Source organism: Lepidochelys olivacea, assembly GCF_965140295.1.
Source record: "Lepidochelys olivacea isolate rLepOli2 genome assembly, chromosome: 18".
NCBI lineage: Eukaryota > Metazoa > Chordata > Testudines > Cheloniidae > Lepidochelys > Lepidochelys olivacea.
This window is the reverse complement of record NC_140428.1, coordinates 15,440,335-15,463,368: the sequence shown is the minus strand read 5'-3', so window position 1 is coordinate 15,463,368 and position 23,034 is coordinate 15,440,335. Positions and strand designations below refer to the sequence as shown.

General features: G+C 43.1%; 2 protein-coding genes across 2 annotated transcripts in view; one reads left to right on the top strand and one right to left on the bottom strand.

The window, feature by feature from the left end:
• Positions 1-23,034, bottom strand: part of LOC311533000 (uncharacterized protein) — a 33,040-nt gene that overhangs the window by 3,744 nt on the left and 6,262 nt on the right. The window contains exon 3 of the mRNA XM_084652024.1: positions 192-332. Coding sequence (XP_084508150.1) covers positions 192-332 — 141 coding nt within the window. The remainder of the gene's footprint in view (positions 1-191; positions 333-23,034) is intronic.
• CAPZB (capping actin protein of muscle Z-line subunit beta) overlaps positions 6,685-23,034 on the top strand; it is a 110,192-nt gene continuing 93,842 nt past the window's right edge. Inside the window, exon 1 of the mRNA XM_084652027.1 lies at positions 6,685-6,831. Within this exon, the coding sequence (XP_084508153.1) occupies positions 6,829-6,831 (3 nt within the window). The 5' untranslated portion in view covers positions 6,685-6,828. The remainder of the gene's footprint in view (positions 6,832-23,034) is intronic.

The following is a 23,034-nucleotide window of genomic DNA, read 5'->3' as shown; positions in this document are numbered from 1 at the left end:
TGCACATGAATCTGACCTTGCAGAACTATTAAGCTGTCAACTGACATCATTGTTTGTCTCCTTTGTTTATATTCCTCTAATTTTTAAGACACTCTGTGCCTGACCCTAAGCCCCTCGGAGCGCATTCAGTTTTTCTTGTGGTGGATGATCCTATATCATCATGTGAAGGAGATGTATGCAGTATACTAAACCTTGATCCAATGGAACTGAGCAAGGTGCTGTCTCTGGAGGTGGTGAAACAGCTAATCCACCATTGTTTTCCTCTCTCTTCAGTCCGGTGCTACCGATATCTCCCTCTTCCCCCAGCCCAAAGATTTCTGCTGCAACTGAACCTGGTGACAAAAGCCAGAGCTTGAATGTCTTGTTTTCTTGTGGTTGTAATCAATGTACAGCTGTGTTGAGACATCCATATGCCACTGGATCTTAATTAATCTTTAGCATCAACTTCTTACCTGTTGATGTTGAAATAAAATAATAATAATAAAAAATAATATCTTACATTCATGTAGCACCTTTTCCATTCAAAGATCTCAAAATATCTTTTAGATGTAAGTAGCATCTCCGCTTAGCAGATGCAGGAACTGAGTTACAGAGAGGTTGAGTTGGTTGCCCAAGCTCACACAGCAAGTAAGTAGCACGGCTGGAAACAGAATTCATCTCTCTGGGCTCTGAGCTTCTTCCCGCTAACTGAAGTCTTGCTGGTCAACTTGTCTCCCCGGTAGACTCCTGCAACTCTAAAGATCTGATTCTCTGTTGCTGTGCACACGGTGCAGGCATTTACACCAGTGCAAAGGGGATATCAGATGTTACCATTCCAATGTAGTAGCATAGAAGCCGACTTCATGGGTGCTCTGGGGCTGAAGCACCCATGAGGAAAAATTGGTGGGTGCAGTAGCTCCCTGCCGCAGCTCACCTCTGCCTCCGCTCTGCCTCCTCCCCTGAGTGCGCCGCGTCCCCGCTTCTCCCCCTAGTTGCCAGCGCTTGCCCCTACAAAACAGCTGTTTCACGGTGGCAAGCTCTGGGAGGGTTGTGGGAGGAGCAGGAATGTGGTGTGGTGCGGAAGAGGCGGGGCCAGGGCAGGGATTTGGGGAAGGAGTCCAAGAGGGGCAGGGAGGGGGCGGAGACTTTGGGGAAGGGGTTGGAATGGGGGCGGGGCAGAGGTGGAGTTGGGGCGGGGGAGGTTGAGCACCCACAGCACACAGTGTAAAAGTGCACAGCAATAGAAATCTGGTTCCTACCTATAACTCACTTTCCAATCTCACAAATCCCTGCTGCTAATAACATTTATCCATCTTGCCCTCTGTCCTCCTCATTTCCTCATCCTGCCTTATGGGTCCCAGAAAGATGGCTTCCTTAGCTGCCTGTTGAGGTGCATCCTTTACATGTGACCATAGCCTGAAGTCTCTTCTCTTGGGTAATGTTTAAACCTTGATTCCATCCTGTGCTTCCCTTTGCTTTCTTCAGTTTTCACTCTTTTTTAGTACAGCACCATGTCAGTGTCAGGAATTTCCCTGAACAGAGACTCCCATTTCCTTTCCTCTTTATTCCAGCTGTCTATCTGTTGCCTTTACATTAGTGTGCTACACAACAGAACTGGGAAAACTCATCACAGTCTTTGTTGTCAACAACACCACAGCATTCCCAACTGAATTTGTTTCTGTTAGTTAAGAGAAAACCAGTCACTGGTAAAGGTGATACTAATTACTGCCTCACACACATATATTGCCTTTCATCTCTATACTTTCAAAATCAATACACAAATTATATATTGATTATTATTATTACCAGGGAAACATAAATATGCATGGCTCTTTTCAGACAAATCAAAAATAATACAGAGACAAATGTAACAAGATCACTTCACCCAGCCCTGAAATGTATACACCTCTGAGGAAGAACACAAGAGCTGTTTTAACAGAGCAAAGGAATTACTTTGCAACAATGTAGGATAGAGGAAAAAATCCTGTAACCAACTGAAAACTGCAAAAGGAATTTAGGGAAGGACTGTGTAACTACCCAAGTGTGAATTGCCCCAAGACGTTAGGGTTAACTAGCATCACATACTCTCCGCAAATAAGTACTATGAGATGTTTAATGGCTCCAAGTGAGAAGTGCTCCCCCACTTTTTTCAGGTCTCATAATAAAGATGGCACTTTCAGTAACACAGTACCCCTTACATCAGGGGTTGGTAAACTATGGCCTGCGGGCCGTGTCTGGCCCATCAGACCTTTTAATGTGGCCCTTGAGCTCCCGCGAGGGAGCGGAGTCGGGGGCTTGCCCTGCTCCACTCTTGCTATGGCTCTGCAGGGCTCCCAGAAGCAGTGGCATGTCCCCCCTTCAGGCTCCTATGCATAGGGGCAACTAGGGGGCTCCGCATGCTGCCCCTACCCCATGCACCAGCTCTGCAGCTCCCATTGGCCAGGAACCACAGCAATGGGAGCTGCAGGGGCGGTGCCTGCAGACGGGGCTCTGTACAGAGCTGCCTGGCTGTGCCTCCAGTAGGAGCCGGAGGGGGGCCATGCCACTGCTTCCAGGAGCTGCTTGAGGTAAGCGCTGCCTGGAGCCTGCACCCCTGACCTCCTCCCGTGCCCCAATCCCCTTACCTCGGCCCTGATCCCCCTCCTGCCCTCCGAACTCCTCGGTCCCAGCCTGGAGCACCTTCCTGCACCCTGAACTCATTTCTGGCCCCACTCCAGAGCCTGCCCCCTCAGCCAGAACCCTCACTGCCTTCTGCACCCCAACCCCCAATGTCATGAGCATTCATGACCCGCCATGCAGTTTCCATACCGAGATGCGGCCCTCAGGCCAAAAAGTTTGCCTACCCCTGCCTTACTTGGATGCAATATGAACTCCTGAAATCACTATCACCACCTCCACCAATGCTTACACATTTTTGGAGGTCTCCCATTCACAAACTGATCCAGCCAAGCCTTACTTAACTGATAGGATCTCAGCAAATCACAGCAGAGGGTGGGATGGTGGCAACTATAGTTACATGCACAAAACTCTCTCCTTATTAAGCTATTGGGGGAAGGGGTAGCTCAGTAGTTTGAGCATTGGCCTGCTAAACCCAGGGTTGTGAGTTCAATCCTTGAGGGGGCCATTTGGGATCTGGGGCAAAAATTGGGGATTGGTCCTGCTCTGAGCAGAGGGTGGGACTAGATGACCTCCTGAGGTCCCTTCCAACCCTGGTATTCTATGAGTCTATGATATCACCCAGATTGCAAATTACAGTTTACCAGAAAGACTCTGGTCCCACATCTTAATAAACAAACACAAAAAGTCCTTCAAGCATGTCATGCCATAAACAAGCAGAGCAAGCAGCTGGTCCTCATTTAAAGAGATGTTCCATCAATTTGAGCAAGAATTTGCAGATTATCTTAATGCAAATATTTCTGGGAAAACAGAAAGCAGCTGTTTATTCTTCTTTATACCTTCTAGCAGGAAAATAAAGTCCAGGATGCTTGTATTTCTGCCACAAAGAAAAACATCCTCTTGGCCTCAAAGTTCACTTGGACTTTGGAAATTGTTTAAAATAAACCAGGCTGCAATTTCCCTCTCCTGCTGTATGTTCCTTCACTAAACAGCAAGGTGCAATTACAGCCTATAAGCAAGGAGGCTGGGCCTGGGCTCAACTAAATATACAGCTTGATAGTGCTGGCCTACCTATGGTGTTTTGAGGCAAAAGTCATAGGTTCAGTCATCATCTGGTGTAAATGGACATACTACTACTCTCCTCAATGAAGCTATATTTATTTACACTAGCTGAGGATCTGGTCCATGGAACATAGCGCTAGAAAAATGATATTAGGTCCATAACCCACCTACAAGATAGTGCAAGATTGTTCCCTACTGTACATGTGAAAATGTTTTGCCCTGTCTTGTTTTAAATGCCCCAAGTGATACCCCTTCTAGCATTTCCCCAATGATACAGCCTAATAACTCTCCACTTTCCAGGGGGCCCCTGTCACTGAGCTAAAAGGAACATTATTTTCAAATTAGCAGCACAGAAACACATGGGGTGAGGGGGAGACCAAAAGGGCACAAGTTGACTTAGAAAAAAGGTAGTATCAGATTGTCAGGCAAATTCAAAATGTGCGCAACTGCATATCTAACTTGCATGTGCAGTGACAGATGATATATGTGCAATTTGGGTAACTTTTCATGAAAAGTCACCTATTTATCACATTGTAGGTACTATTACCCAGTTCACCTAGTAGCTGTGGTAAGTGTGCACTAAAATTTGTCTGAAAACCTATCCATTTTCAAAACTGAAATTTGCAGCTGCTTAGTTTGTGCTATGTCACATTAAATACAAATGAACAACGGCAGAGCTCTTTCCCTTTGGAAAAATACTGTAACATATCTGATATATTTAATGACATTTAGGTTCAAGCAATGGACAATGGTGTTAACCTAGTAGAGTCAAATCAGAGCTGTTCCCTCATCATCTCCAGCCAGAAGGGTATACAGGCATGATATTATGTCCATGGAAAATTTGAAGTAATTCCCCAAAGAATGCAGAGTTTCTGTTACAATCTTAATGCAAGTGTTGCACTCCCACAACATATCAGAGAATTTCATACCAGCTCCAGTGACATTACATCAGAAGAGGAAGCATTCTGTGACTCCTCGTCAGCATTTCCAGTTTCCACAGCAAGCACCTCCAGGCTGAGAAAAGTAAATGGAGCGACAAAAGGGTTTTTGGTTTATGCTAGAGTCAAGTCTGCAATTCGGATGCCAAAAAGCACTAACAGAGGGTTCTCCGGAACCTGGCACTCCAACTCTTGTGAAACACGGGCCAAACACTTGTTCCAAAAAAGCTATACAGAAAAGTGCTGCCATGCAATGGGCCAGTTTCTCCCTTGGTGTTACTCTCCTGACATCAGTGGAGTTATATTTGCTGTACAGTTGAACTGGGGTTTGAGTTGCAGAAGTACTGAGCGCTCACAGCTACAACTGAAGTCAATAGAAGCTGTGCTTTGAACACAAGAACTTCTTTGTAATACTCAGTATTCTAAAAAATCACGACTTAAAGCACCTCAAACTGGGCACCCAAAAATAGTAAACACTTCTGACTTTTATATCTCTGTCTCAGTTTTCCATCTGTAAAATGGAAATAACACCACTCCTTCGCTTCACAGAAGTGTTGTGGAATTAAATTCATTAATGTTTTTGAAGTGCTCAGCTATATGGGGATATGCCCCACAGAAAAGCCCATGTGGAAATTAATATTTCTGTTTTCAGAGGAGGTTTTGAATAGTGTTAACTAAATAAAGCCTGGGGCCACACATTAAATCATAAGGCTAAAACAAAATACTGAATATCTGCTTACTCAATGACCACCATCCATCCCATGCATTGACTGAGCCAGAGGTCCTGTGGAAAAATAGTGTGTAATAATGTAATTAAAGACAGTATCATAATGCATATGCACAAAGGGACCAAATCCCAGCTGCATGAGCAACCTTTATTCTCCCACTTCCTCAGTTTTGAAGGCACATTGTTTTAACATTTTTTCAGCTTATATCTACACCTCGCCCTTACTGCTGGGAAAAGCCTTCCAAACCTGACCCCAAGTTTAAACACATGCAGTGACGTCGGTCTGAGCCTGCAGCCAGCCTGAAACAGCAGCTGCGAGAGAGGGGACTGGCCGCCTGTTTACGTCAAAGGAACAAGATTACTCTGAAGCCCAAGGGGTAACATTTTACACAGGTTTCAGAGTAGCAGCCGTGTTAGTCTGTATTCGCAAAAAGAAAAGGAGGACTTGTGGCACCTTAGAGACTAACCAATTTATTAGAGCATAAGCTTTCGTGAGCTACAGCTCACTTCCTCAGATGCATATCGTGGAAACTGCAGCAGGCTTTATATATACACAGAGAATATGAAACAATACCTATTCCCACCCCACTGTCCTGCTGGTAATAGCTTATCTAAAGTGATTTCCAGCACAAATCCAGGTTTTCTCACCCTCCACCCCCCCACACAAATTCACTCTCCTGCAGCAGGAGAGTGAATTTGTGTGGGGGGGTGGAGGGTGAGAAAACCTGGATTTGTGCTGGAAATCACTTTAGATAAGCTATTACCAGCAGGACAGTGGGGTGGGAATAGGTATTGTTTCATATTCTCTGTGTATATATAAAGCCTGCTGCAGTTTCCACGATATGCATCTGAGGAAGTGAGCTGTAGCTCACGAAAGCTTATGCTCTAATAAATTGGTTAGTCTCTAAGGTGCCACAAGTCCTCCTTTTCATTTTACACAGGGACACGCCCCACACCTTTCTGCCAGCACACCCCTTTGCCTGTGGGTTGGGTCTCAGCCTTGCTTCCCCATTGGCCTCTCCTCCTCCCTGCCCTGATTGGTCACTCCCTTTGCGCTCTCCTCCCTTCTGGCTCCCCCACTCTCCATGCAGTTGGTTGCTCCCTGCCGCCCCCTCTGTGTCCCCCCCACCCCTGAGCTCTCTCCTCTACGTTTGTTCCCCTCCCCACCTCAACCCCCCCCTCCCTCGGGTTTGCCTCTCCCTTCCCCCTCATTCTGTCTTGGTTGAGCTCTTCTTTCCCCCCAGGGGAGAGAATGGTCTCTCCCGCTCCTAGCTCCTCCCTTCCCCCTGCAGGGCCCGTGCTGCGCTCCATACTTGGCGATGGCCAGCGAACCGCGTTCTGATTGGTTACACGCGGCGATGGGCGGGGCCGAACGGTAGTGACCCGGATGTGCACTCCTAGGCAACGGGCACGGCGGAAGTGGCAGGGCCGCGGCCTGGCTCAGAGAGAGACCGGACGGGACCGGGAGCCGCTGCCGTTGCTAGAGCCCAGCCCAGCGGAGCCATCATGGTAAGAGCGGCTCGGAGCTGAGGGCCGCCGGAGCGGGGCTGCTCCCACGCTTGCCCTGGGGCCCAGCTCCCCGTGACCCCTTCCCCTGGGGACCCGGTGGCTGTCGCCCCTCGCTCGGTCCTGTCCCCTGGCGGAATCCCCCCCCCGTTTGTCGCATGGTCCCCCTCGCTCCAGTCACATCCTTCCCCCATGCAGCCTGGCCCGCAATGGGTGACCTGGGCGAGGAGGCCCCCTTCCTAAGGCGGGGCCCGTTGTGCTTCCTGCTCCCGGGCGGAGCGGGCATGGCTTCCCTGGGGCTCTGAGCAAGTTCTTGGCAGGTGGTGCTGGGAAGTGAGGGCGGATTTCGTGGGTGGAGAGTAGTGTGGGAAGGGCTGTGACCGGGTTGGGTGGTGGTTTGGGCAGGGTCTGGGAAGAGGTGGCTCCAGGGTCTACATGATGTTTGGGGCGGGGGGGGGGGGGAGATTAGGTAGGGTAGGGGTCCTCTGCTAGTGTGATTTGGCGTTGAGGGATAGATGCGTTAGCAGGTGCCTCGAGGGCTGCATGGTGTTGCACGGGGAGAGGCTTGGAGGAGGAAGAAAAGGCTCCACGAGCTGAATGGTGCTTGGGACTCTGCACTCGTGGTGGTGTGTGGTTCCTGACATAGTGACTTATTCTTCTCTTTAAATCTTGACCTCAGGAGGTTAGAAGGGTGATGTCAGCTACAATGGTGAGAATGAGAGTCTTGTTGATGTTTGTAATGGACAAGGTACTGAAGTTGTGAACTACTGCAAAGCTTAATTTCTGAATGCCAAGATTTCAGGAGTCAACAGGGCATGTGTTAAGATGTTTAGTTAGCTTGTTTTACAGTTCACTGTCCATTTCTGTTATCACATTATCAAATGAACATATACCGTTTAGTCCTTTACAGATTTTCAGGACTGGTACTCTAATCCTGTGTTTTAAATGGAAGTGTGATTTGTGTATTTTTACTGAAGAACAAATGTAACTCTGCAGCTATAGCTTTTAAAATTAGCTATTGTGATTATATAGTAGCAATCCTTAACAAAGATGCCGGGCTAAATTGTTACTGCTACTTACTTATAAAACACGAATTGTCATTATAAGGCTTGGGGTTCTCAGCAAAACATGCAGACTTCTTTATTAAAGTGGACTGAAAATGTAGTAAATAATTTTAATACCTGATATTAGGAAAACATCTTGAAGGATAAGCTGATCTTTCCTCCTAGGAAAGTCTGTACTTAGCTCTAAGAATGTGCAAAATTCAGCTCACGTGCAAGACCATATCATGACTGTGAATTTTATTTTCTTATATGGATACATAGGTTTGATCAGTCTTGTATAAGGAGATCTGAGGCCTGTTTAGTGAATGGAATAACCGGTTTCCTCTGAAACCTGTTTCCTCAATATCTTCCCATTATTTTAAACTTTTTGTTTAAAATGGACAGCAATTTTTACTCTTCATAGATTCCATTAGGTACTTCAGATATAAACAAGTACAAGACTGGCAACAGTGACCAAGGATCTGATGTAGTAGTCGGATTTGCCTGGACAGACTCTCATTTCTGTGTAGAGCCCCACTTAAGGTAATGCAGCTTCATGTGTGAAGGATGTCCCTGCATTCAGCAGATAGCAAGACTGAGGCCCCAGAGTGGTGGTAGAATAGTTTGAATCTTACAGTTGAAGGTGTAAAGGGAATTAATATAGCTGTATGAAGACTGGTTGAGAAGACACTACTGATATTGTAGAATAATACTTTGTTTTGGGGACTACACCTATGCAGTATCAGTATCTGAAACCTTCACGGATGCTTTTAAGAACTTTAAGGCACAGTCCTTTATTTTTCTTCAAATCAGCTGGTAATAAAGAGTTTGCACTTGCTGTACAATTTAAATGTTTATGTTGTGTATTACAGTAGTTTCTAGAGGGCCCCAACCAAGACTCAGACCCCATTGTAAGTCATCAGTGGATGGAATTCAGTCATGGCTTGCATAATTAAAAGCTTCCTTGCCAGACTACGTAAACTCCAATGGTAGCTTGTTCAAGATAGTTGATACATTTTTCTAATTGTGCTCACAAACATCCAGTTTTTTGTTATTGCTACCTCGTGCAAAGATGTGTAAACAAAATATGAGTAACCCCCCCTCCCCCAAATTAAATATCAATTTAAATTGTCTAATGAATCATTGCCTGCACTTCATTTGTTAAAATTTGTGAGGTAGCTAAAAAGCACTGAAGCATGGCTAGTGATGCATGGGTATAATGCTGATACCAGGGTAAGTGTTTTTGGTGCGCTATTTAAGCAGTTTAAAAGATTTTTCAGGGAAAGGGCTGTTGTGCAGGCACATTGGTGCTTGACAAATAAATAAGTCTCGTTTATGGAGCCGCTAGCAAACCAGTGTTATTAGATGGTTTAGTTTTTCTTTTCTCACTTAAGACACTGTTTCCCAAATTTTTGAAAGCTGTTTCCCAACCCCTGTAAGAAAATCAAACCAAATGCACCCCTCTTTCAACCCCATCCTGTTAAGGTTGAAGCCCTACTGTCGTAGGTTATGTCTTCCATGCCCACTGGTTAGTCCTTTGTACCCCGTCCTTTGGGAAATATTGACTTATGATTTGAACAGCACATGAGATCATAGAATATCAGGGTTGGAAGGGACCGCAGGAGGTCATCTAGTCCAACCCCCTGCTCAAAGCAGGACCAATCCCCAACTAAATCATCCCAGCCAGGGCTTTGTCAAGCCTGACCTTAAAAACCTCTAAGGAAGGAGATTCCACCACCTCCCTAGGTAACGCATTCCAGTGCTTCACCACCCTCCTCGTGAAAGTGTTTCCTAATATCCAACCTAATCTTAGTATTCAAATGAAGTGTGTAAATGAACTTATCTTAAACTTGTTGAAAACTTGCTTTTGATCAGATTGAGACATTCAGTTTGAAAATCAACTTTAGTGTTAAACCCAATGATATGTCCTCTTACACAATGCTGCCTTCTTTAGCTTGTTCTGCTGTACTGATCTGTAGAATAATTCATTCCCTAAACTAGGGTAATTCAGACATAACTTCCTCATATTTGGTATAGATGTCCTGTGGCATTACGCTATTCAGCATCCAGATGTAAAAGTAAATATACAGTGTAATATTGAGTTTAGGCTCTATTTTTAGAGCGTTTAATACTGTACTTGCACAGAGAAATGCCTCCTTTTGGAGGAGGGAGGCATTGCTGCCCTATTAAATTTCTACTTGTACTTTTGTCAACTATGCTCTCTGTCAGTCTGCTTTGCTCTGCAATGGACAGCTGGTGAGAGATGTGAGGACACAGAACTACTATAGTGACATCTGGATCTGTTACAAGATTTGACCGTGCAACATACCAGTCCAATTCAGGTTTGACTGGATAGATGCTTGCTTCTGAATATGGTCTGTGCATCTGCGTCTATATTCTCCTTTTACTCTAGCACTGTTCTGTGTACACAAACTGTAAAACAAAAATAACCCCCTACTCTCCCTTGAATTAGGTTCCATGGGGACCTGAATTTCTCTACCATAGTTACATATGATGATTAGATCATATACACTGATTTAAAAGTTATGTGAGTGGGGTTTGATGGTTTTTTTTAGATCTCACTTTCTAGAGAATCAGTACTTTTAGTGGACATCTACCATTGTATAGTATTTTTATAGCATTAATTGTGGGATGCTTAGGCAAAGGTCTTGTGGAGTTATGAAAGGTGTTTGTATTTACCTCCTGGTTAAGGTGGGCTTCAGACTTCTGTGCTAAGCTCTGTTTTCACCTCAATGATGCTTATTCAAATTAGGTTTCAGAGTAGCAGCTGTGTTAGTCTGTATCTGCAAAAAGAAAAGGAGGACTTATTGCACCTTAGAGACTAACAAATTTAGGTATACATCTATTTTTTTTTTTTCAGATAATTTGGAGCAATAGAATTAAAGATGTGTATATGCAACTTAAGCAAAAGTTGCCTGTCACTTCTCCTATCATCTCATGGTTTTGTGATGTGCGTGTATGTGCTCAACTGTGGTAGTTTATCAAACCCAAATATCATATTATACTTGCAGGAATGGGTAAGTTTTAAACCATGGAGCACTCTGATGGGAGAAATATTTAGGACTCCTCATCGACTGGAGTTAGACAGTAGACAAGCAAGTGTATTAGAAATCTTCTATGTTGAAAGAGGAGAACTGGAGGAGGAATGTGATGTGAAGACTCGAGGGGAACTTGGCCTCATCAAGTAGTGTGGTGAGGAGGAAGTGTCTAGGAGTGAAAAAGCGGCTTCCTTTTCCCATGTCTCCCTGCCAGGGATTCTGGGGAGTGAAAAACTCTGTATTGCTCCATTGTGCATAGGGTCCAGAAAGCACAAACATTTCTAGGCAAAAAGTTTAGTTATGATGAAGTTTGAGTGCACACAATTACACAAATGTTGCATAATTTTTAAAAACAAATGTTAAAAACCTAGAATTTTAATTTTATAAACATCTAAATGTTTGAAAACACAAATGCAGTTAATATACCCAAACAACCTAGCTTCTGCCCCAGTCATGTAGGCAGACTTTTCAAGTTTAACTCCAGCTCAGAGTTGACTGCCTGGAAATTCTCTTGGGAATCATTAAACTGAATCCCCTCTATAATTAAACTAAAAATGAAGAATCCGTACTACTGAACTTCCAAAGGTATGATGAAGTCTGAACTATACTTGGGTTCTCTTTTAATGTTGGTAACTGTGGCAGGTGAAATATAAATGGTAACAGTTAGTGCTGCTGCTTGTAATTTGGGTATTGTGTCAAATCTCAGTTGTAGACTTGGGTTGCTATTTCATTGAAATGTTTCAGAGCGGAGGCGTTCCAATGCTTGATGTAAGTATTTTTAAAGCCTTTCTTTAGATTTAGAGAGACTCTGGACCTGGCACAGCTCCCTGCTCAGCTTAGGCAATCTGGGGCCCTAGTCCAGTGAAGTGTGGGCACCGTGACTTTTGTGGGGGCATAAGAAATTTTGTTACAAACTTTTAAAAAAATTAATAATTGTAACTTAGTAAATATTCTTTACATTGAAAAGATTTATTGTATTTACATAACACTTCCAAATAACCATGTTACTAGACTGTTGCTAGTATAGTATTTTTGACTGTCAAAATTGTGGCCAGAACAAAAATTCATTTGGTGGTGTGCCCAATTCTCATATAAGGGTTCCTATGGCCATGCCCTGTTTCTGTGGCTCTAGCCAGCCATGGACCTGTCTCCAATTTGAACGAGTAGTGGCAAGTGCCACAAACATGATCTCACTTCTGGACTTGTGGAGGGGAGTGAGGGGCCTGCCACTATTCCTTTTTGGATCAGTTGGGGCCTCCCTCTTCATGTGCAGTCTGTACCAAAGGAATAAGGTCTCTGACTTCACCCATCCAAGCAGAAGATGCTATGTGGGCAACACTACTTCAGGAAGGGCCCTTCCAACTCAGATCTCTCGAGGGGTTGTGTCTGTGTGTCTTCACTGCAAAGTGGACTGGTTACCAGCTTGTGAGAAAGCAAACTACACCTCTTGCTATGCTTGCTAATCCTGGTTGAAAGCATCACTTACGTGAAAGACTTTTGTATGAGGACAAGAAGGGGTTGGGGCAACACCTGAGTAAGAGCCAAGGTTAACTCTGCAGTGCAAATATACCGTTAGTAATCCAGAGCCCACTATTAATTTTGTTCTTCTGTAAGAAGATGATCTTTTTGGTTGTTTAACTGGTACTTGGCCGTCTTTCCAGCTGACGGAGGTACTCAGTTTGAAACTGATATCCTGCTACCTGATTTCCCTGGTTATTTTTGTATTGGTGCATACTTGAATTAAAAGTGGCTTGTCGTTACTTCAGATGACTCGTGGCTGCAGTTTGCTACTCTCCTCTTGCTGTGTTTGTGGCACAGGCAATAAAAATATTATCTAGACTCTGGCTCTCAACCTTTCCAGACTACTGGATGATCCGAGGAATGGAAAACCTGTCTTATGAAAGGAGACTCAAAGAGCTTGGCTTGTTTAGCCTAACCAAAAGAAGTCTGAGAGGAGATACGATTGCTCTCTATAAATATATCAGAGGGATAAATACCACCGAAGGAGAAGAATTATTTAAGCTCCGTACCAATGTGGACACAAGAACAAATGGATATAAACTGGCCGTCGGGAAGCTTAGACTTGAAATTAGATGAAGGTTTCTAACCATCAGAGGAGTGAAGTTCTGAAACAGCCTTCCAAGGGAAGCAGTTTGAATTGCAAACCCAAGTTGACCTTTGTTTCTACAGCTTGCAATGGAAAACAGGTTCCAAATATGAAATGCAGATGAGATCATTGTCATTCTATTTCTTGTAAAAGCACTAGATTGACCCTATTCTGTCAGATCGCTTAGCACAGACTTTTGTAGCAATGGACGCTCTCTCATGGTTCATTAGTGTCAAATAACAAGGCCTAAAACTGAATGATTTTAATGAGAAGCTCCAAGCAGGTATAAAGTTGTGTGCTCTCTCTGGGTATGTCCGCCCTGCAGTCAGACTCCCCTGGCTGGCCTGTGGCAGCTGACTTGGGCTCTCACAGCTTGGGCTGCAGGTTGCAGTGTATACTTTTGGGCTCAGGCTGGAGCCTGGGCTTTAAGACTCTGAGTTTGGAGGGTCCCAGAGCTTGGGCTGCAGCCTGAGCCTGGAAGCCTATGCTGCAATTAAACAGCCCTATGTCCTGCAAGCCTCAGTTAGCTGGCATGGGCCAGCCTTGGGATTTTAATTGTGGTGTAGACGTACCCTAAAAGGTCTCATGTCTTCTCAAAGTGCTGTCACTCAGTGTCTAGAGGCACATGCCTTGTATTCAAGCTTCTTGCAAACTGAGTTGCAGAATTGTCCAAGTGTGAACTTACAAGTTTTTTATCTCTTGCATTGAGAGAAGAAAAAGCATAAGCTTTTTTTCATACACTTAAGCTTTAGGATCAATATCCTGCACTGTTGCAGTAAGATTAAGTTACCTAAAAATCCCAGAATACCTTTCATTTAGAAAGCATTTACTTCTAAAGGCTTTTTCTTCACTGCGAAAGGTGAAAGCCAACTCAAGTCAGAAACCATATCCAGAGAGACATCATCTTAAAACCTAATCAGCTTGAAATTTGTGAAAAGTACTTTTGGTGCTTTATGTGCACATGAATTCCCCTGACAATTCTTTTGGTTTTACAATCACTTTATGTAGAAGTTTCCCTCCCTTGCTGCTGTGTGAATGACCGTCCCCAAAACAGGAAATGAACTAAACAGGGTGGATGGTGAAGTGTTATTAAATGCACAGGGTACACTTCCTCTAATCTTGTTTGTAACACTAGCAGTTGACCAACTTTCACACAAGTGACTGAATACTTACCAAAATATCTTGCAGGATGACTGTTCAAAACCAGTGTAGTTAAGGGCAGTCCTTCTAGGTCAAGTCCTGGAGTTGTTTATAAGGGCATTGCAGAGATCAAACTGTACATCAAGTAGCTGTTTGAAAATTAGTTGAAAATCTGTTTAACTAGGAGGGATTAAGTCTTTAATTTAACTTGCCAAAAGATGAAATTATGCAAAAAAAACTTCTAGTGTTAAGCATATGGCAAAATAACGTCTGAAAAATAATTCATGAGTAAGGTTAAGATTTTGTCATGATTATTTTTAGTAAAAGTCACAGACAGGTTGCAGGCAATAAACAAAAATTGACAAAAGCCTGTGACCTGTCTAGGGGGCTGGCTGACAGCCTGGAACCCCCCACCACCCATGGGAGAGGGGCAGGCTGACAGCCCAGAGCTCCATGATGAAATCATATCCTTACTCATGAACAGTTTTGCAGAGTAAATGCTGGTCCTTCCAGTAGTGCACCTCAGATCTGTTCTTAATGATAGTTTTGAACAAGAACCTGTTTTGCTTTTAGAGTATGGGGTAGGAGAAAGCTTGTACTCTGTCTACAATAGCTGGGCCAAACTAGATAATATAAGCTAATGTCTTCAGAGCCGTGAATAAGTTTAAAGGTATTTTCAAGATTAGGAATATGATGCCTTTTTTGTTTTCAGTTTTTGTTTAAAACTTTGTGGGGACTTCAGTGTTTGTAACCCTTTTTAAAATTTTTGTAACAGGTGCAAAATAACTGCAGTTTTCTATGTAAGTGTTGAAGTAAATCACTCCTGTCTTGTAAACTTTCAAAAAACAAACCCCAAACCCTTATGTTCTGAAAGGTAGCTGGATGGCATGTTTCATTTTCAACCCATTTTAGCAAGAAAGTAGCTCACTGGTGGGGTGTCTTTTTGTTTTTTGTTTTGTCAAATGCTGATAGCATGGATAGTTATCTTTTTAAAGCTGATAACGTGTATGTGGGCATAGGATTGACAAACAGTATGAACACTAGTGCTGAAGCCATTCTGATACTTCTGAGCTGACGCCCTGCTCTGGAAGAGATAATGGCTTGGTAACCAGGACCAACTTGGTTATCAAGGTGCCAGATCTCCTTTCAGAGTGTAGCTGGAACCATGGGTGGCGCCCGGCACCGCCCCCCCCCCCCCCCCCCGAGTCCAGATTAGTTTCCCATTCTGAAAGGAGCGATGACGGTTACTGAGCTGCCACCTCTCTTTCTGGATGCTAGAGTTGGGAGTGCCAGAACTCCCAGGACCCAAAATTCAGATGAAAATCAGTAAAAACCAAATAATGGCTTTTATAAAATCTCAGAATTTTTTGGTAAAAACTTGAATAGTTAGAAGTATTGTAGAAGTCATAAATCTGATAAGTATTTTTTTACTAAGTCAAAACCAAGCAGTTGGAGAGATTACTTTCCTTTATCGGGAGATTGAAGGAAGTAGTGGGAGGAATCCATGTCTTTGCAATTTATTAAACTCTCCCATTACTTCTCAGGTCGGTTCTTACATTTCCATTGCTTTAAGTTCAGCCTGGTAAGATTTTTGTGACACCACTTTAATTTTAAAAGTTTTTGTGTATTTGTAGTCCACCACATCATTGGGTTTTCTAAACTGTTACAATGAGTGGCAGTAAACTGATATCTAGTGATGCTTTGTGAGCCAGGACTTCTTTAATAGGGGAGAAGAAAAGAGAAATTCAGTACAATGTACGACTAGAGAGCTATTTGTTAGAGTGCTTCTAATTTGGCAGATAACTTCTAGAGCTAATGGGGGAAAAACATTCTTATTAGCTCTCAGTTACTCTCACTCCTTGTTTGCAGTGTTCATGTAGCCATGTTGGTGGGAGACAAAGTGGGAGGAGCAATTTCTGTTGGTTAAGGAGACAAGTTTTTGAGCTACACAGAGCTCTTCACATAAGGTCTCAGCTGGAGCTCTAACAGTTAGAGATTAGCTTAAACCCTGAAACAAGAGGTTTAATATCGCTTCCAGAATTTAGCATTTGCTCTTATAACTCTGGGTGTCCAGCCATATAAATGTCCAGACTCTCTTTGAATTTTGAAGACAAGCTTACCAATGACTTCCTGTGGCAATGAGTTCCACAGTCTAATTACCCATAAGTGTCCTTATCTGTGCTGAATTTGCTACCTTTTAGTTTCATTGTCCCCTTGTTCCTGTGTTATGAGACAGGGAAAACAGATGCTCCTGTTCTCCCCCCCCCCCCCCCACATTCATTTTACATCTTTGTGTTTTGTTTTGTTTACTTTAGCAAGAACACTATCCCAATCTTTTCAGTCTCTTCATGTGAGGTTTTTTCCAGACCATTCTCTGAGCCCCATTTAGTTCTGCAATATCCCTTTTTAAGATGGAGTGACTAGTACTGTATGCTGTATTCCAGATGAGGTTACACTGTGGATTTATATAACGGCATTATAGTTTTCCATCTTCTTGATCCCATTCTTTCTGCATCCTTAACATGTTTGCTTTTTTGACTGAAGAGATATTCACTGAGCTGTCTATAATGACTCCCAAGTCACAAAGCGATCTCTTAACACACACCCCCCCAAAAGTACATATGTTGAAAGTTTGAAAATCACTGATCTAGATTACACCTTTTCACAACTGTCTTAGGATATTTCAGGTTTTGAGCTAATGCTCTTGCTGGTCAGCCATTCTGTACAAAGGCAATGACACAAATCTGATCCTGGGGGAGAGAGAGAGAGAAGGGCTAGGGCATGTCTATATTAGAAATGCTACAGCGCTTCAGTGTAGATGCTGTTTATGCTGATCGGAGTGGTTCTCCCATTGGCTTAGGTAATCCACCTCCCTGATAAGTGGTTGTGATGGGTTCCCCCCGGGGTGCCACCTGGAACTGGGCTACCACTGAACCCCCTGACCCACCAGCCTGGGCTCCCGCTCCCGCTGTATTGCTGTGACAAGCTGCAAAGCCCTCCAAGCTTGCACTTTCACCAGCATTCACAGAGGTAGGGACACAGAGGGCCCGCATGTAACTGCAACTGGGTAACTGCTAGCCTTCCAGCCTAGGACCCCAGGGCAGTACTATCCTGCCCTGATCAAATCTGGCCAGTATGTGGGTTTAACACTTGGTCTGCCTCTCCATCAATGTGAAGAGGACTGTGCACACTTGTGCTTACGAAGCTGAGATTTCCCCTCAGCTCATTAGTGCAGCAAGCCTGGGAGGGGGGAGAAGTGGAGCTGCAGCGAACTCGTGGGAGGAGGCAGAGCAGAGATGAGCTGGGGTGGGAGGGCCGCAGCAAGTGGCGGGGCGGGCACAGAAGAACCATTCCCCAACTCAGGTCACCTCCGTCTCCTCCCCTGAGCGTGCTGCCGCCACTCCACCATTATATCAGGGTAGAGGTGTACAAACAACCTGGGAAGCCCAAGTTGAGAAGTAAAGGTATTCATACACAGGCTAGAAATCCCTTTAGCCTGGGACTATCACTTCCACCAGTTAAGTCTTTGTTCCTCAGGTGTTTCCAGGTGTGTTGTTGCAGGGAGAGTGAGGTGACGACATGATGTCCTTTCCCATTTTATATCTTCTTCTCAGTTGCTGGAAAGCTCTCTTGCTTTGACCTGGGTCCAACAGTTCCCATTGTGTAGTGCTATCTCTGAGAAGTTTCTGTTGTACACAGTTCCTGGGGTAATCCTTGTGCTTGTGTGCATTTCCTCAATAAGCCATTCACGTTGTTTGGCCTTTTTACTGTTGTACCTGAAAGGCTGCTTGTGGGTGTTTTCAACCTCGCCACATGTTTCAGTAACACACACAGCCAAACTTCATAACTTCACATATGATGATAGCACATACAATCCAATGAGATCTAATGTCTAGCAGATCAAGACTTTTTAGAATACCTCTCAAGGCATACTTTCTACAAAACATATAGACTCATAGACTATCAGAGTTGGAAGGGACCTCAAGAGATCTAGTCCAACGCCCTGCTCAAAGCAGGACCAAGCCCCAGCTTTATTTTATTTTATTTTTTTTGCCCCAGATCCCTAAATGGCCCCCTCAAGGATTGAACTCACAACCCTGGGTTTAGCAGGCCAATGCTCAAACCACTGAGCTATCCCCCCCCCCAATATCCTAATGACATGACCACGTTGAATCGGGGGTGCCAGGGTGTCAGTGATAGCTAGGTAGACGGAAGAATTCTGTCAACATAGCTCTGACTACAGTGTGGGTTAGATTGGCTTAATTAAGTCATTCAGAAGTGTGAAAGGTCACAGGTTGAGTGACATAATGTAGCTGGGTTGATCTAACATTTAGTGTAGACCAGGCCTTAGAAAGAATGGAGAGAAATACAATAGAGAGGTGTAATATGAAAATACTATGTTAAGATACTGTTAGGCTTGCAAATTCAAACCCTCAAGTTAAGAAATGCAAAAATTAAGGTTGCCTGAATTTAACATGGGTGAACAAGGTCACCCGAATTTAATATGGGTGAAACATATTTTTCTCTAATAGCTGAACTACTCTGGCTATAACTTTCATAAAAAAATTTAGCCTGAGGCAGGCAACCACTATGCAAAACTTCAGCCCAACTGGTTAGTTTGGCAAAGTTTTTATAAGCAACTGAAAACAGGGTCTTATAATGGAAAAGTGTCAGGCAGCCTTAATACTGGTGGTGCTGACAGCTGTGGCTATAATACACTTAATGCATCTGACAAGTGTTAACAATTGTGGTTCCTAGAAGGCAACACTCTGAAAGATAGCTTTGTTCTCAGGAGACTTCCTAAAGCCCACTCTCTTGCAGCCTTTGGTTTCTTTTTATAGATGACAGCTGTTCCTTACCAAAATACTCCTAACTAAAACAACTTGTTCTTTTGATAGATACACACCTCATCAGATCTCTGCTAGCTCATATCAAAGCCTAACAAATATATGAAGCATTTGCAGGTGTTCTAAATACCGTTTTTCAAAAAGAATGGTCTCAAGATGGCATTCTGGTCTATCTTTGCCTTAAGTTCAGTGTGGCTAATATGTCAGATTTGCAGAACAGATATCCTTTAGCAGTTAGCAAAATGTTCCATGTTCTGTGTAGAAGATGACCATTTGTTCTCTAGTTGACTCGGAGAAACAGATTTAATTTCCAGGGTCTATTGTCCTGGACCACTGTGAAGGTCTAACGGATGCTGGTAGAGTGCTGCACAGTGGAGTAACGTTGAAGGTGTGCAAATGGAGTTCTGGCAAACATATCCAATATTTATATCGTGCTGCATTGGTTAAAATGTGTAGCCAGTTGATTGGTATTAATGTTCAAGAGACTAAATAACCAAGCTCACCCAAATTTTCTTTCCTGTACTGTTTTGTCTTCAGACAAGTTAATACAGTTAACCCATCCCAGGAAGCAGATTCTCACAGCATGTTCAGTTTTTATCTTACACGGAAGTTGTGCTCCCGGGGTTATACCCCTAAAACCACTTACATATGGGGTGCCTGTTTTCAAGTTAAGTATCACTTTTTACACCATGCAAGATTATTTCCCAGTTGCCTCATTTTTCTGGTACCTGATGTACACCTTCTATCTCTTGTTTTCAAACATGTTTACAAACTGGAAGGCACTTCACACACATAGCAGGGTAAAGCATTAATGAATTTTGTCTTACAGATTTCCTATCCACCTAGGCCAAATACTGAGTTGTACTGTCACAAAGTATTGTGGGATGCTTCGCATAAATGAGCAAGAGTAAGAATAATACAATTTAGCATGTTTACTCAATACTCCATTCATATCATGCACATAATACCTATGAATTCGGTGTGTGAGACCTAGATGCACTGGCTAACGGCAATACATTTTAATTGTTTGCAGTGTTGTTGTAACCATGTTGTCCCAGGATATTAGAAGTTGGTCCAGTGTAAGATACGACCTCACCCACCTTGTTTCTTAAATTTTCGTGGCAGTTTAGATGTGTTCCCTACCCAAAGAGCTTACATCTGATAATACATAGGGCAACAGTTAAGTGAGAGTGCGAAGGATTCCTAGAAGAAGTGGGTTTTAATCAGAGATTTGAAGGGATGAGGATGAGTGCTTGATGGACAAGAAATGAGCAATTGTTCAATGCACATGGGGCAGTATGAAAAGCAAAAAAGAGTGGTCAAGAGGATGAGGTATAGTGTCCTGTTTACCTTAAAATCCGCCCCCACCCCTACAGATCTACTCCTATAGAGTGAGATTAAGTCTGAAAATTTGTTGACTTAATCTCAAAAGTCAATGGGACCGCTTATATGAATACAGGTTTCAGAGTAGAAGCTGTGTTAGTCTGTATTCACAAAAAGAAAAGGAGTACTAGTGGCACCTTAGAGACTAACCAATTTATTTGAGCATAAGTTTCCGTGAGCTACAGCTCACTTCATCGGATGCATTCAGTGGAAAATACAGTGAGGAGATTTATATACACACAGAACAGGAAAAAATGGGTGTTATCATACATGCTGTAAGGAGAGAGATCACTTAAGATGAGCTATTACCAGCAGGAAAGCGGGGTGGGGGGGAGAAAATCAAGGTGGGCCATTTCCAGCACTTAACAGGAATGTCTGGGGGGGGGGGGGGGAGGGGATGATAAACACGGGGAAATAGTTTTACTTTGTGCAATGACCCATCCACTCCTAGTCTCTATTCAAGCCTAAGTTAATTGTATCCAGTTTGCAAATTAATTCCAATTTAGCAGTCTCTCGTTGGAGTCTGTTTTCTGAAGTCTTTTTGTTCTAATATTGCGACCTTTAGGTCTGAGGTCGAGTGACCAGAGAGATTGGAGTGTTCTCCGACTGGTTTTTGAATGTTATAATTCTTGACATCTGATTTGTGTCCATTTATTCTTTTATGTAGAGACTGTCTGGTTTGGCCAATGTACATGGCAGAGGGGCATTGCTGGCACATGATGGCATATATCACATTGGTAGATGTGCAGGTGAACGAGCCTCTGATAGTGTGGCTGATGTGATTAGGCCCTGTGATGGTGTCCCCTGAATAGATATGTGGACACAGTTGGCAACGGGCTTTGTTGCAAGGATAGGTTCCTGGGTTAGTGGTTCTGTTGTGTGGTTGCTGGTGAGTATTTGCTCAGGTTGGGGGGCTGTCGGTAGGCAAGGACTGGCCTGAATATAGTTGTTTATCTGGTTAAATGTTTGGATTAGGGCCTTAACTTTTTTTAGTCTTTAGCTATAGCACTCTTACAAAATTCATGACTTTGAACTAGTAGAAGCATCTAACAAAATGAGCACTTTGTTGCAACTTTAGATTAAAATGTATTAGTATAATTTTTCAAATTTAGTTTTAAAAAGCTTTGGCCTGATTTTAAATCAGTGCATTTAAAAAAACCCATAACTTAAATTGTGCTTTAAAATCAGTGATTCACATTGCTCCATCCTGGATGAAATCAACACTTAACCAGTTTATTAAAAGTTCTTAATTTACCTCTTTTTGAAAATTGCTGGAACTGTTTGAAAAGGTGTCAGGCTGAAGTGCAAGTACCTAAAAGAATAAAATGGGAAAAGTGGCAATGGAGGGAAGTCGGGGAGAGGACAGGTGGCCAGCCATTTCTCAATGTAATGCTTGTATGCAATCAATTAAATCTTAATGCTGTATTTATTGGGCAGTGATTACTTTTTGCAGAAACTTTCCTGTTTATAGGACTCTTCTTGGCACCAGATGACAGCAATTAAATTACATTGTCATGTTTAATGGCAAGTTTTATAAATAAACATCCCTTCTAGTATTCCAAAGATAAACATTGGTGCAGAAATCGTAGTGATTATGACAAGGTCAAGAAAAATAACTTTTTTTTCCAAAACATACTCCCAGTGCATGTGTGACTGCACTGTAGGAATTTAGCTTTGCTTTTCTCCTCTTTCTTTCTGTGTGCTCCTCAGCTCTGACTGGACAGGCAATTGAGAAACTCCTGTTGAACTTGTATAAATTTTAAAATATTGGCAGATTGAAGTATTCCCACTATGAAGTTCATTCCTTAAAGTAGTAGTAAAGAGGCACCAAACACATAATATACAGTAGATATTGACAGGTTTCAGAGTAGCAGCCATGTTAGTCTGTATCCGCAAAAAGAAAAGGAGTACTTGTGGCACCTTAGAGACTAACCAATTTTATTTGCGCATAAGCTTTTGTTAGCTACAGCTCACTTCATCAGATGCATGATGAAGCTCATGAAAGCTTATGCTCAAATAAATTGGTTAGTCTCTAAGGTGCCACAAGTACTCCTTTTCTTTTTAGTAGATGTTGAATACGTGCATCTCTAGGCCTGCTAATAATACTGCTTAAATAGGCAATGTGTCAAGTTAAATAAATCCCACTAAAACAACCACACACACAGATTTAACCCCTTGGTTCTTAACCCACCTCAAAAAAAGCCTTGGATTCTTCGTGTCCAGGGAATTCCAGAGTCAAATGCGCTCACTTTCTAATCTAGGGATTCAGTTTATCCCCAATGAGCTGCACTACAAGGAGAGTGGTATCTCCAGATATGTGACTCAAACCACTTATTAAACCAATACAAACAGCTTGAATTTCACCAGGAAATTAAGTGGAAGCTGATGCTGTTTCCAAGCTTGAGACTCCACCAACTGTCTTAGCTACATTTTACAAGTGGCTGCTGCATATAAAGTGCATTGCAGTAATCCAATCTGAAATTAACAAGGTCTGAATAACTGGCAGGAGCTACATGTCTTAAAGACTAATCCCTACCAAGCAAAGATGGAGATTTGCATACTGCACTTAGCCATGAAGAAACCATCAGGGATCCAGTAGACCCCCTAGATAGCAAACTCCAATGTAC